The sequence below is a fragment of the Ammodytes marinus genome, assembly GCF_949987685.1.
Source record: "Ammodytes marinus genome assembly, chromosome: 16".
NCBI lineage: Eukaryota > Metazoa > Chordata > Actinopteri > Uranoscopiformes > Ammodytidae > Ammodytes > Ammodytes marinus.
Window position 1 is genome coordinate 17,497,940 of NC_137220.1, and position 13,627 is coordinate 17,511,566.

General features: G+C 41.4%; 1 protein-coding gene across 1 annotated transcript in view; it reads right to left on the reverse strand.

Moving 5' to 3' along the window:
- Positions 1–11,013: 11,013 nt before the first annotated feature.
- The window catches only part of LOC307263419 (myocardin-related transcription factor A-like), a gene marked incomplete at both ends in the record, with an annotated part of 37,974 nt that continues 35,360 nt past the window's right edge, over positions 11,014–13,627 (reverse strand). Inside the window, 4 exons of the mRNA XM_080044568.1 lie at positions 11,014–11,585; positions 12,099–12,147; positions 12,242–12,325; positions 12,481–12,639. Coding sequence (XP_079900694.1) covers positions 11,014–11,585; positions 12,099–12,147; positions 12,242–12,325; positions 12,481–12,639 — 864 coding nt within the window. The remainder of the gene's footprint in view (positions 11,586–12,098; positions 12,148–12,241; positions 12,326–12,480; positions 12,640–13,627) is intronic.

Below are 13,627 nucleotides of genomic sequence, written 5' to 3' on the forward strand. Positions count from 1 at the left end.
ACTATACATACTGTCTGTGTTTACATGAAAAGGAAAGATATCAAATAGGAGCTGACGTCTGCAACGCTGACAGCTACAGATGGCTTTACTATAGCAACAACCAGCAGCAGTTGAGCAGCTAGCTGTAGTGTGATGGCTCTACATCACAGCTTCGGCCTGTAGGAGAGAGAAGAGATCAGAGAGGAAATAATATGTTTTAAACTCTACCTTCTAGCGGCTGTCATGGGAAATGTCTGCTTGCTTGAACAGGAGGTGGATAAGCCCTCTGCCTTGATCTTCACTCTTTAAGGAAAATCACAAATGCCTTCCTAATAGGCTTGACTGAGAAATACAGGGGGAAAATAACTGCCTCATTGATCGTGCCGGAGGGGTTTTTGTCAGACAGTGTGGGCTGACCGAGGGTAAAATGAGAAACTCTATATCGCACTGTGGTTTGGCTATCGTACTGCTTCATTTTAAGACGCTGTGAAGATGGAGGAAGTTGGTGGATAAGGTATCACGATTGCATATTAAGGCTCTGTGTTTATGTGAGGATGTTCCATATACCAAATAGTGTTGCTTTATTTCAGGTGACTCACAGTAACGTGATAGTGTGTTTTTCCCCACTCTGTCCTCCTACTGCTTCTTGTAATTTTGGGACCCACTTGTTCCACTTATAAAAAAGCAGGCAGGTCGGGCAACACCTGCACAAGAGTATCTTTGAAAAAAACTCTCACCTGTCGTCACATAACAGATAGTGTGGAGAGAATATGGAATGCATAACTGCAAAATCTAATAAAAGTTTGGGGTTGCACCAATTTTTTTTTAAGAACTTAACATTTTTATACTACTCCAAGCTTATTTTTTGTATAGAAATACTCACTTCTTAGCGTCTATCACAAAGCGGGGGGCTCTTGTTTAATGGCTGCACAATGGATCTGTTGAATTTCTGTTTTTGTTTAGCAAATTTGCAAAGTGTTCTGCTGCTTCATTATAGAGAATGGTCTACCGGTCCATGGCAGGGAATTGATGAATCCAAATTTGACAGCAGAGCCATTAATATGTTGACATAGTGTAACAAAAGACAGTTTCTTTAGTTCACACAGAAAGTTCAACATATTGCATATCATAGTGTTAAGCATGTTGCTGATCTCCAGCAGGTTTCTTGTAGCAAAAGTCCAACTAAATTGATGTTAGAAGAAATTGACAAATAAGTGTATTTCTTAAAATAGAAATATATATATATATTTTTTGACAGAATAGGCTTAATTATGCCTCATAAATCATAATGGTAGAACAATTCTAGTGGTTTTCAATACAAAGAGAGAGAGAGAGAGACACATGGCCACTGTCTCCACAGCCAAAGGACAGAAGGATATCAAAACAGACAGATGGACATTGCCCACTTATGAGTTCAAACAAATAAACCCGACTGAGACCAATGACAAGAAAAAGTGCATCACCATAAACAGATGGGAACCCTGGATGCGGAGTTGCCTGTCTCTTTCCTTGTGTGTGTGTGTGTGTGTGTGTGTGTGTGTGTGTGTGTGTGTGTGTGTGTGTGTGTGTGTGTGTGTGTGACTCTCTCTGTCTGTCTCTCCCTGGCATGGGTTCAGCAGTTTTGTTGAGCTGAGGGAGAAAGTATGGGAGCTGTCAGGGGCCATATGACGCTGCCTCTGCGGTTTCACACATGGGGAGGCAGGAGTAGAGATTGATGGTGAGGACACAGAGACATGGAAGACTGGGGATTTCATACATAGGGGTTGAGGAAGGTAGACATAAAATACACAAGTCTCCAGGTGAAACTCATGTTGATTTATTCTTTCAATGCCCTATGTGTTTCTTCTTCACACCGGTATTGTTTTTTTTTTGTTTTGTTTTTTTCAGCTAATGTGTGTTATGAGCAGTAAAGGCCAGTACTGTCTCCATCACTTGGCTGACCCAGATTCAAAAGGCCCCTTTTATATGTTGGATATGCGGATGGTGTGGGCACATTTGTGTTTGTATGTATGTGTGTGCGCGTCTGGGTGGGTTGGTGGGTGGGTGGTTGGCCTGCCACTGTCTCTGAATAATCCCCGTGCTATAGCATTTGGTTTGGAGCATAAGTCAAAGAACAGGCAGGCAAAGACTCGGTTTTGCAATACGCCTGACCTACATGGGTTGCTCACTGCGCGCCTAAGACGACACATGAAGTCACACCACTTACTCTGTCTTCCCTGCAAAATGCCTGCTTCCGAGGGGCCTGTGTGTGTGTGTGTGTGTGTGTGTGTCAGTATGTACATGGTCTGCTTAAACACACACACCAAGGCTCAACAGTTTAATGATGGTAGTTTCACAGAAAATGCTGCTGTCACATTAAGGCGAGGATTAAATTTTCCTTAAACTTCTCTCACCAGGCTGCCTCTCTCCAGGTGGCTAACGGGAGAGGTATAATCTCCACACGCACGCGCACACACACACACACACACACACACACACACACACACACACGCACACACAAAAATAATCACAGGCTCTGAAACATAGCGTCTCAGCGTGCAGAATCTCACAAAGGCACAAGAAAAAATCACAGACCCATACTTGAAAACCAACTGTACGCAAAGACACCTAGACAAGGACAGACACATGCACAGACGCACCTTCCCTGATTGTGTGCTATTTGGAGCAATGTGGCAGCAGTAATTAGAGGTGCGACAGCCTGACAGCCAGGTAGAGGTGATGGTAATGGGCCGCAGCTATTTCTGTTCTATGCACTTCTTCTCTTCTCTTTGCTCCTCCGTTTTCTCCCGCTCACATATATTTTCTCACTGTCAAAACACCCACCACCTCTGGTCTGACTGGGGCGGAACAATGTTCCGACAACACACATTCACTCACAGACACACACGCCAGACTCACAGGTACGCACTCCATCACACGTGCCTCTCTCTCACACTTTTCCCTTGGTTTCCATTTCACCTTGATTCGCTTGCACCTTATCTCCCACTGTTTCATTTGTCTTAACTACACACTACACTACCCTTGGCTCCCTCTGTCTGTATATTGAATTGACGTGCTGTCGGTGTTTCATCATTGCATAGGCTACTTGGTGGTGAAATTCTTTCTATGCGGTTGTACTATTGTTTTTTTTTCATTGTTTTTTCATCTATGTTCTTGCATTGCATCTTCCTTCCCAGAAATAAATGTCAAATCCTACCTGCCATAGTGGCGTGCAGAAAACAAAACTGTTTGGTAAGACTTTACTGCCCCTAATTTACTGTGTTACTACTCCCGGTTCTTCTAGTTAACTGTACGTACAGCAGAAGAAAAGTAGACAATCGGGGAACAAGAGCAACACCAATACTTTGCTGGATGCGTTATCTAAAAGAAGAATAATTTGCCCTTTTCTGGTGACAGGTGTGACAATCATTGTATTGCCCTCGGCAGAAAAGCTACACCCACACTCCAGGGATTTATTAGAGCTATGCACTCCTGGCAGGCCTGTTTGTCCAACACTGCTGCAAGTTAGGCTGTAGTAGGAAAAAAAACGTTTGTAAAAGAGTATGTAATAAGTGAAAATGACCGTTTGTTTTCTCGTGATTTCTAAGTGGAAAAGGTAATAAGATAAAACATCCTTTTTTTTCGTGATCATGAGAAAACAAGCGTTGTTTTTTCTCTCAATACAACTAGATATTTCATTTGTTATAACAAGATAAAGATTTTAAAAAATGTTAGCAAACATGCCTGTTTTCTGCTTCCGTGGCATGGTTATCCACAGTGGCATAATGAGGTGGTGGAGCCTTATGAAGTTTGACTGAACAGAAAAAGAGTAAGGGTTTTGAACATACATGATGGTCTGACTATATCATCACCGAACCTCATATTGGTGTAACATTTTACTTCACCTTTTGTCACTTGTCACTTTGTCACATCAAATGAAGGCTGCAACGTTAAAGAAAAGGTAAGTCAGGGATTCTTGATAACACATTTTTTGTCAAAATCAATGAATATCTCCTCACGATCCACTACCTGTCCATACTGTGTGTGTGCGCTGGAAAAAAAAACAGTGTTAATACACAGCCTAGGCTCTGTAAACTGGTATGTTAACAAAGGGCATGTAAATAAAGGAGGCCCACCGTAGCTTTAGCAACATATCGGTTAACAGAACTTAGTAGTAGATATTCACTGATTTTGACAAAAAGTGATCCTGATAACAAGCATTCTCCACAATCGCTGACTCTACCTTTTAATGTGCTTCATGCAAGGACACACGTTTGCCTGTGCGTGTGTTTGGTCCATGCGCTTGCAGCCATGTCTTAGTAATTTGCATGTGTATCTGACAGCCACTGTCAGCAGTTTTGTGTGTGTAGCCTACGTGTATAGCTGGAGCTTGGATTGGTCACAGCAGGTTTTTCCATTACGGGCTCTTCAGATTTAGCCTATTATCTGTCATATGGAGTGAGAGCGCTTTGACCTTGAGGATCTTGGGCTATACTAAGAATACTTGTAATACAGTATTCACCTCAGCCATTTCTCTGCCTATCCACCATTTATCTTTTCTATACCTCTGTGTGTTTTTGTACTTCAGCTTGAAAGGATGCAACTCCAAGCTATTCTGCTTTCTTACCACAAATTACTTTCACTCTCTGGCAGTGTCATGATGTTCGGTTTTGGATAACCTGAGCTTTCAAGGAACTGTCACATCCGATCAAGAGCAACAGTATAGCTCCACACTCGGTCTCATGGCTTTCTTTGCTTTGTGACTGTGGCGACTGTTATACTGTATCAGGTTTGGTTTAGTCATCAGCTGGAAGACGTTGTGTTTTCAGGTGGACTTTAAGTCTGAATGACAGCTTCAAGATTGGTCTACATGAAATGGACCGATTAGGTACTATAGTACAAAAAAATCCGCTCTTAGTGTGTGTGTGTGTACTTCATGTCCATAATGTTGCCATAAATGTCAGCTTTGCATCACCGGCAGATATAAAAAATTGAATGTAATTAATGTAATGCAATTATGTCTAATACAGTTTGTGAATGCTCTTTTTTCACTAAGCCAGCTGTCTTAGATGTTTTTCTCTGAAGGGTTTCAAGCATAGAAGAATGGAAGCAGAGGTCAAGGCTCAAAGTCCATTTTTGATCATTCCAGTATGGAAAAAAATGCCAACATTATTGTGCTCATGTCTTTCATGTCTGTCAGTCGAGGGAGAGGGCAGAGGGTGTCATATTGTGTACGTGACTGTGAAGCCCACCGAGGCAAATGGTATGTGGCTAGCAACTGACTGATTTGATCTGAAAGAAAGAGAGCTTCATTCTCATCAGCAAATCCCCCCAAACAACATAGGGGAAGGTGGGGTGATTTGTGCGTTTTGGAAGTTGCAAAACCCCTTGTTTCTAGAAAACCGTGGAAGAAATTGGAAATGTGACCACATATTTAAGAAGAGCCATCCATTTGACTCATCCCGTAAAGAAGGGAGACACAAGGAATAAGATATAAGCATATTTAAGCTCAAAAAACTGTGTTTTGCCTTTCAAAGTAAAATTTCCATGATCAAGGTTTTTTGATTATTGTGTCTGAACAATTATAGACACGTTTGAAAACATTTGACACATGTTTTAGTGCTTTGGTATGCTACACTTTGAGTCTATATAGTTAGCACAATGTCAACCCTAAATTGCTGCATCATGTCTATTATCCAAAATTCTGGGGATGGGGTGATTTGTGCGCAAGGGCCTGGGTGAGTTATAAGTAAGTAAGTAAGTAAAATGTATTTATAAAAGCACATTTATGACAGTTTGCACTGTCCAAAGTGCTGTACATAGTGCATTCAGTAGGTAAACAATGAAGGTAAAATAACAATAACCAAAATAAAAGACGTAAAGCCCATACATCCACATAAACACAGATAGTAGTGCAGAGGTAAGATAGTTAATGGGGAGGAAACACCAGGGTGTACATATGGGTTTTGAGCCTTGATTTAAAGGCAGAAATGTAGGGGGAATCACATTTGTCAGGTGGCAGTTGGTTCCACAAGCACGGAGCAACTAGTGCAAAGTACATTTCTGAGAGTTGTGCCAGTGGCATGGCTGTATACGCTGGTCACCAAAAGAAAGTGATTGTCTACAGTAGCTCAGAAGAGAGTGACATCTCAATTCCACTTAACGACACCACTGATGAGAGTTCAGATGGCCAGAAAGATGATGATGGTGACTTTGTCATTGTGACACAATGACGCACAAATCACCCCACGTAGTGGGGTGATTTGTGCGTCAAGACAACTTTTTTTCCGAAAGCTATATTTCTTAAACAGTTTATTCCAGATCCAAAGTTTTTATTGCCAGGGATGCACAACATCCTGAAATATATGTACATATTTGAGTTGGAGACATAACTGTCAAGGCCTCACTTTAAAATCACTTTGAGTAAAAAGTTGCACAAATCACCCCACCTTCCCCTATGTTTATGTCCAAGCCCTGTAGCTGCCATACAAATGTTTGACTACTTGTCTGTCAGGAGCGAATCAGAGAAAGCTTACTGTAATACATGTATCGTCTTTCAGAACATGGACTTAATATTTTTTGACATGAATCTGGAGGACTTGTCAATATCACCACAATATGTTCTTTAGCATTCAATCAAATCCCATGATCGTCATTCATCAGTGGATGGAGTTTTTTTTTCCACACGAAAAAAGCAAACAGATGATCGTAAAAGATGCCCTCAAACATTCAAAGTAAAACATCTACAATCCCATGACAACGGATAAAGGTTGTGTGATATGATCAACAGTTATTTGAGGAAGAAGAAGCATAAAATTGATTGACAGAAATGTAAATTAAACGCGTCAGAGCTCTGCCTAAAAGGAAATATACAAAACAATACAAATAGTGACATGACATCAACTTCATTGCACGTCAGAATTATTTTAAAAAAAAAGTCACGATTAATTAACCGCACACAGCACGATTCTCGTGCCTGGGATTTGACTGCAGGAGGTGTGTGGACGAGTGTATTTGTAGTTGTACGCTGTTTTAGGAATACATCTTACGTTTTTTTATTTGTTGTGTGTATGTGTGCTCATGTATTTCTGTGTGTGTGTTTGCAACGTGCTTCCACATCACACGAATCCCCCCCACTGTTGTGCCGAAATGCATCAAAGCTTTTGCAGAATTACTTCAGGCTGCCTGATGGTAAAACTCCCTCTATGCCCGGTTCACCATTAAAGTGTTGGATTTAGGAGTGTAAATGCATGTGTTAATAAATTAATGTCTCTCTGTGTTTGTGTGTGCGTATGTGTGTGTGTGTGTCGCTTACGTGCTTGCATGTGTGTATGCCAAACTCAGAAGTCAGTTTTAGGGTCTGTATAAGAAGCTTGAGGTGGAATGAAAGACAAGAAGGAGCAATTAAGGTGAATCTAGCTATGTGCAGCTTTCAAATTTATACAATACTTTACATTAGTGGTTGTGCAAAGATGTAGATTCGGGAGCTGTTAATTCACACACACACACACACACACTCCACACACACTCTATTGTAATTGGGTTCTTCAGTGGGAGGCCCGGGGTACCCACTGTGCAATAGATGTTAGCCTGGCATCCTCGGCTCCCCACCATTAGCTAGAGAGTTGTTATCAGCCAATCATTTGTCTCCCTCACATGCCCTCCCATATCCTGGTCTGTCAAGGGTGTGTGTGTGTGTGTGTGTGTTTGTGTGTGTTCCCTCTACCCCCGAGCAGATCTGTGAGCATGCAGTCCCCTAGTTGTACGCCTGCCTGTGACTCACTTTTCACAACACTACATTCCTGTCATCCTCCTGCTCATGGCACATTTGCACCACCCCAAGTGTATGTGTGTGATTGAGGGTTGTGTGTGTGTGTGTGTGCATCATTCTGCAGCGACAGCGTGTGCATTGTGGTTTGAATATGCTTGTTTTCATGTCTGTGAATTTTATTCCCTGGAGATAAGTGGCAAGGTTGCGGGCGTGAAGATGAAGAAGATAACAGCGCATATAAGCATGCAATTATGTTCAGCTATGTAGTTCATTGTCATTAGCCTCTCTACTACCATATATTCTAAGGGAACATCAAACAAGCACAGGCCAAACGAATTGTTTTGTTCTAGCTTCCTTGAATCAAAGCTACTTTGCACAATCATATGACAGTTCCGAGAATTTCAAAGAGAATATAGAGTAGTTGAAGCAGAGTATAATAATCACCATTTACAATTTCCACTATATAAATTATTGTGTCGTTATCTGCTGTGTGTGTTTGGTCAATTTTAACAAAAATCCCATTTGTGACCTTATTGTTATGACCTTTTCTGTCGGCATGTTTGCAAAGAAAACAACCAGCAATTTGTTTAACCAATGAATCTCACATGGGAATGTGCAGGGAAATGAATTGATCAGCATTTTGGGAAATATGCCAAGTCTCTTTTCTCCACCATTCACATTATTCTTGTGAGGTGGCATCCCCCTATACTTACTTTGCAATAACTGAAAAAATAAACATTTTTGGAAAAGGCATAGCTTTCGTATGTTGACAAAGAGACCAAAGTATATATTTGTTATAAGTGTTGTAATGGATTCCACTTTCTAGGTTTTCGAAGGCTGGCAGCAATGCATGAAAAGCAACGGGGTGACCATGTACCAGCAATATTTATCTCGTTAGTGAAATAATCACAACTTGCCACAACAGACCTATTTTATATATTCTTTTTGTTTTCTTAATAAATCCTTCGTTTATTTTTTAGAAAAAAATAAATGCTTAAGATTTAAGTACACACAATTCTAAAAATAATTACCCACAAACTTTCAATGAACTGTTCCTCGTGCTTTGACAAGCACTTTATGAGTTGGCTCAACACTTACAGAAATAATACAGTGTCAAATGACAAGAGTGGAAGTGATGTGTCATGCCAGTATGAAGTCACTCAGAGGCTTAAATGATTTCATCCAAACCCATTACATATTCAGTGGAAATATTATTACAAATGTACAATGGGGTGCAGTATGCTTGTGGTGACAAATGCATTGAAGTGTAAAATGTAACACCCTAAATAAAATGTGTGAATTCAAAAAAATTAGCTTGTGTATGTGTTTGCAGGAGAACAACAGGTTTTGGATTCAAATGACAGACATTTTGTCACAATCAGTCACAGAGTTCACACAAACCTGGATCCCCAGAGTTTTTCACAGCCAACAATAGAAATACTATACTAACTAATGTGTCTTATAATACATGTTCAGTGTCTAAACTAACAGCACTTTAAAATCTAAAAGCAGGAAAGTGTTGGCAAAAGTACTGATACAGTACAGGAGGGACAAACATCACCATTAAGTGCCAACAATAGAATTATTACAAAAATCCTTATGAACAAGGCATTTCATCCCACAAAAACAGGTGTCAAGAATCGACAAAGCTGCAGGAGTTTCCCTTTCTACTGTAATAATACAGTTTGGTAGTTCTCGAGACTTAAGTGTCCACAAAAACCTGCTGGTACCATACGGTATGTATACACAAAGCATTGTTTACATTCAGAACATTATATTCATAAAGGCATTACCACATGAAATATGACTAGACAATGTGTATAGATCTCTATAATGTACATCTTATAAAGTAGCATTATGTCAAATATACAATTAAGACATTGGGCATAATTGGGACTGTGTAAGTGCAACAATATAATTTTTTTTTGAATACACACTCTTTGAAGCTGTCCCAAATAAATTGGACCTTTTGAGGTTATTTTGTGATCTGCAGGAATCGCCATCCAATTTCCTAATAGAATCATCCCATCAGTTGACGGACCAGAAGAAAACACCTCACAAACTAAAGACCATTTAAAGTTATCTTACTTAATAATACACCATGTGTGTTTAGTAGATGGGTTATGTTTGACATCTTCTATGGGAATCACCCTTAAATGCGGATGTCTTTTATATTATATAATGACTTACTCTCATACAATCTGAGTCAGGACAGTGTAGTACATCGCTGCTATACACACACACACACACACACACACACACACACACACACACACACACACACACACACACACACACACACACACACACACACACACACACACACACACACACACACACACACACACACACACACACACACGCTGACGATGTATACAATAAATAGCTGTATGCCTTCACCATAGAGAAAAAAAACAATTAGAAGTCAGGTAGGGGCTGAAGTGGTTAGAGCGTCCCCTTAGAGGCTCAGCCCTCATCACAGAAGACCCGCTGCTTCGAATATGACCCGTAGTCAGTTCTCTGCATGTCATCCCCCTCTTTGCCCCATTTCAACTCTGTCTCTCCAACCTGTCTAATAAAGCGAAAAATGCCAAAAAAATAATCTTAAAAAGAAGTTCCAAGGCAGTATTGTCACTTTCATCGGTAGTTAAATTATATAAACTGTGGTAATACTCTGAAATGCAAAAAAAAATACATGAGATTTAAATAACAATGTCTTATGGCTTTGTAGCATAGAAGCACAGCTTGTTTGCAAAAAAAACATCTCTACTCCAACCTAGTAACTTTGGTTATTGATTAGCTGTACCTTTTCCACGATTGATTAGCTTCGCTCTAATTAGACAAAAGGTCAAACAAACCAATATCCTTCTCCACTGTAACATGGTGTCTGTGACACAGAAAAGATTAGTTTCATTTATATGTAAAAGCAAACGGTTTTGTGGCTCAGTTAAAATTGTCTCATCAACTATCAGGTCCCAGAGAAGTCCCTCCAATGTGATGATGAAGAAAAGCAAGAGCAGACATAGGTCCGGCCTAATAAGTGCCTGCACAAAACAAATCAATAATACACCTTGTAAATAAAATAAATAAAAGGTCGAAGTTCTCGAAGATTCGATACCTCTGTGTGTGAGAAGATCCAGAAAGAGTGCACTAATGAGATACCGAAGCCGCAGCAATCAATTACATGCTTTTTTTGCCTGTGTAGGTGTGTGTGTGTGTGTGTGAGTGCAATGCAAACTGAGCCGCTTAATGGCCAAGGTTTTTGTGTTTCCCACTGCTAGGGACTATAGGCAGGAGTCCCAGTGTGTCTGCAGGTCATAACTGTCCAGGAAGTCCGTGTTGAAGACACTAGGGGGTGTTTGAGGGCCCAGTGGTGGGGTCAGCGTGGGGCTTTCCTCTCCCCTCACTCCTCCTCCTCCTCCCATGGTGAGGTCCAACCAATCCATGCTGTCCAGGCCGTGCTCCCCGCCGCCGCCCTCCGCTTCCAGGTCGAAGGTGTCCATGGGGGAGAGGGGATGGTCCAGGATGCTGGGGGTGCACAGCATTTGACTGTGGAGGTCGTCGATCAAAGTCAACAGTCCGCCGGGCTCCACACCCAACAGAGGCTTCCCCGTGGTGCTTTCCAGGAAGTCCTCCAGGCGTCCATTTCCGCCAGCACAGAGGTGTGGTTGTTTGTCTTCCCCCACCAGAGTGTGAAGCTCCGACTGCACTGAGGGCACCGACAGCGCCGGGCTGTCACAGCCGGGTGGCATGGAGCAGGGGGATAGCAGCAGCTGGAGTGGGGAGGCAGAAGGGGAGTTTGGATTCAGACCGTCCAGAGAAGGGTCCGATGATGGCTTGAAGGTGGTTGGAATTTCTTAAAAGAGAAAGGAAAGAAGCAGAATGTCAGAAAATTAACAAACGATGCTCCCAATCAATTAAAAGGTCACATAGTATGCAGATTTTTCTTTTGGGTGTGGGGGGGGGGGGGGGGGGGATTGTAATTTGGGTTTCTACTAGAAACTGTGTTCATGGTGTAGTGTCCGTAAAAAAATCTTTACATCTCTCTCTTGCTGGATCTCCTCTTTCCAGCCTCTGTCTGAAACACTCTGTTTTAAGAGAAATTCAGCTTGTAGGGTAGTGCTAAGCTAGGTTGGTGATGTGGGGGCGTGGCTTCTCCCCTTACGACATCATATAGGGAGAGAAATCTGATTGGAGTTTTGCGAATAGGTTTTCAGAATGGTGTTTTTTCATACTTTGGAAGTCTCTAGACACACAGGGCGGCATATTTATATTGAAAAAACATGAAAGAGTGCATTTAGCATAATAGGTGACCTTTGAATTATCAGATTGCTGAGTAAATTAATTAGTAGGTTTTATTGCATCTTACCCCCTGTCGCCAAAATTATGTCAATAAAATCCTCCTCGTGCTCCGTATCCTGAGGACAGACAGAGAAGAAATCAAAAACCTAAGAAGACGGTACAAATCAAACATTTGCATTATCAAGAAATCAGACACGCGGTGCGTCGTACTTTGCCGTCGGGCGATGAGGCAGGTGTCTTAATGGAAGCTTGAGACAGCGGACTGAACAAGACATCAAGAATAGGGCACATCTCCTAGAGGAGGGGAACAAGAAATAAGAGGTTTCAATTCACCTTCCCAAAGCCAGATATGGGAAGAGTAAAGATTTTTCCAAAGTGATCACAAAATTATTTTACAAATGCCACCAGTCACCTTGGAAGAGAATCCATGCCATCAGGAGATTACTTACAATTTGAGGGGGAGGTGACGGGGCGTTTTCCCCCAAGGGAGAAGTCTCCTGGTCCGTGAAGAAATGCTGCAGGCTGGCCGGTGCAGAGAAACACTGAGGTACTTCATCATGCTCATGGGGCGGCTGCTCTACACATACCTGAGGTCCTCCATTCTGTGCCTTGGAAAGCATTGGAAAGAGAGGAAAGATAAGTTTTTCCTTCACAGAATATGGTATTCAGATGCAGCAGTACTGGCTAGTTTTAGTAACAGCAAAGTTGACTTTTTAAATTTCTTTTGCCGAGCCATATCTTACAACTAGGGCTGCACGATATCAAGAAAATAATGTGATTTGCGATAACCTTATTGAATATTGCGATGATGATATCACTTGCGATGAATAAACACAATCTTAGATATACAGTGTAAATGTCTTTCTGCTGACTGCACTGCCAACAGAGTTCCCAGACTGTTAGTAGCCTATGCCGACTATGAAGAAAATAATGAAAAAATTAAATGTATTATTTCCATTCATTTGATTGGCCAAGTATATATGCATTGACATACACGGCACATGGAATAGGCTACCATTTATCACAGTTCAAGCAGTTTTTGTGATAGGTATACCTTAAATGGTGCTATCTCGACAACTCAAAGTTTTCGATATATATATATATCGTTCAGCCCTACTTCCAACACATTTTAGAGGCACTGGTACACTTAATCATTTCACTCTTCTTCTGAAAACGTCATCTTGACTTAACTTTAGCCTACTGCCACCACTGTATTAGAAGTGTCATATTAGTGGTAAAAAAAAGACCAGGACCGACTGCTGAGGAAGGCAATATGTGCAATAAATCAGCAAACATTGTTCCACTAAATCTTGGGTATTTTTTTGCGAGGCAGGCTTTCCCTTCAGCACACCTGCACTCGGACAGAGATGCTCTACGTCTCAATTAGGCCCAGACGCAATGGAGTCTGCGTCTCTCCTCGGTTAACGGCATGAATCATAGTAATGGAGGATGTCGTTAGAGTAATTAGCAAAGCAATAATAATCTGCAATCGTGACAGTGTCAGCGACTCTCTTATCAAGAGACTGCTGTCATTGTCTCCATAGCGGCATACACCATTAATTTCCACTGCTATTGCACTCACTGGAGCAGTCCCCC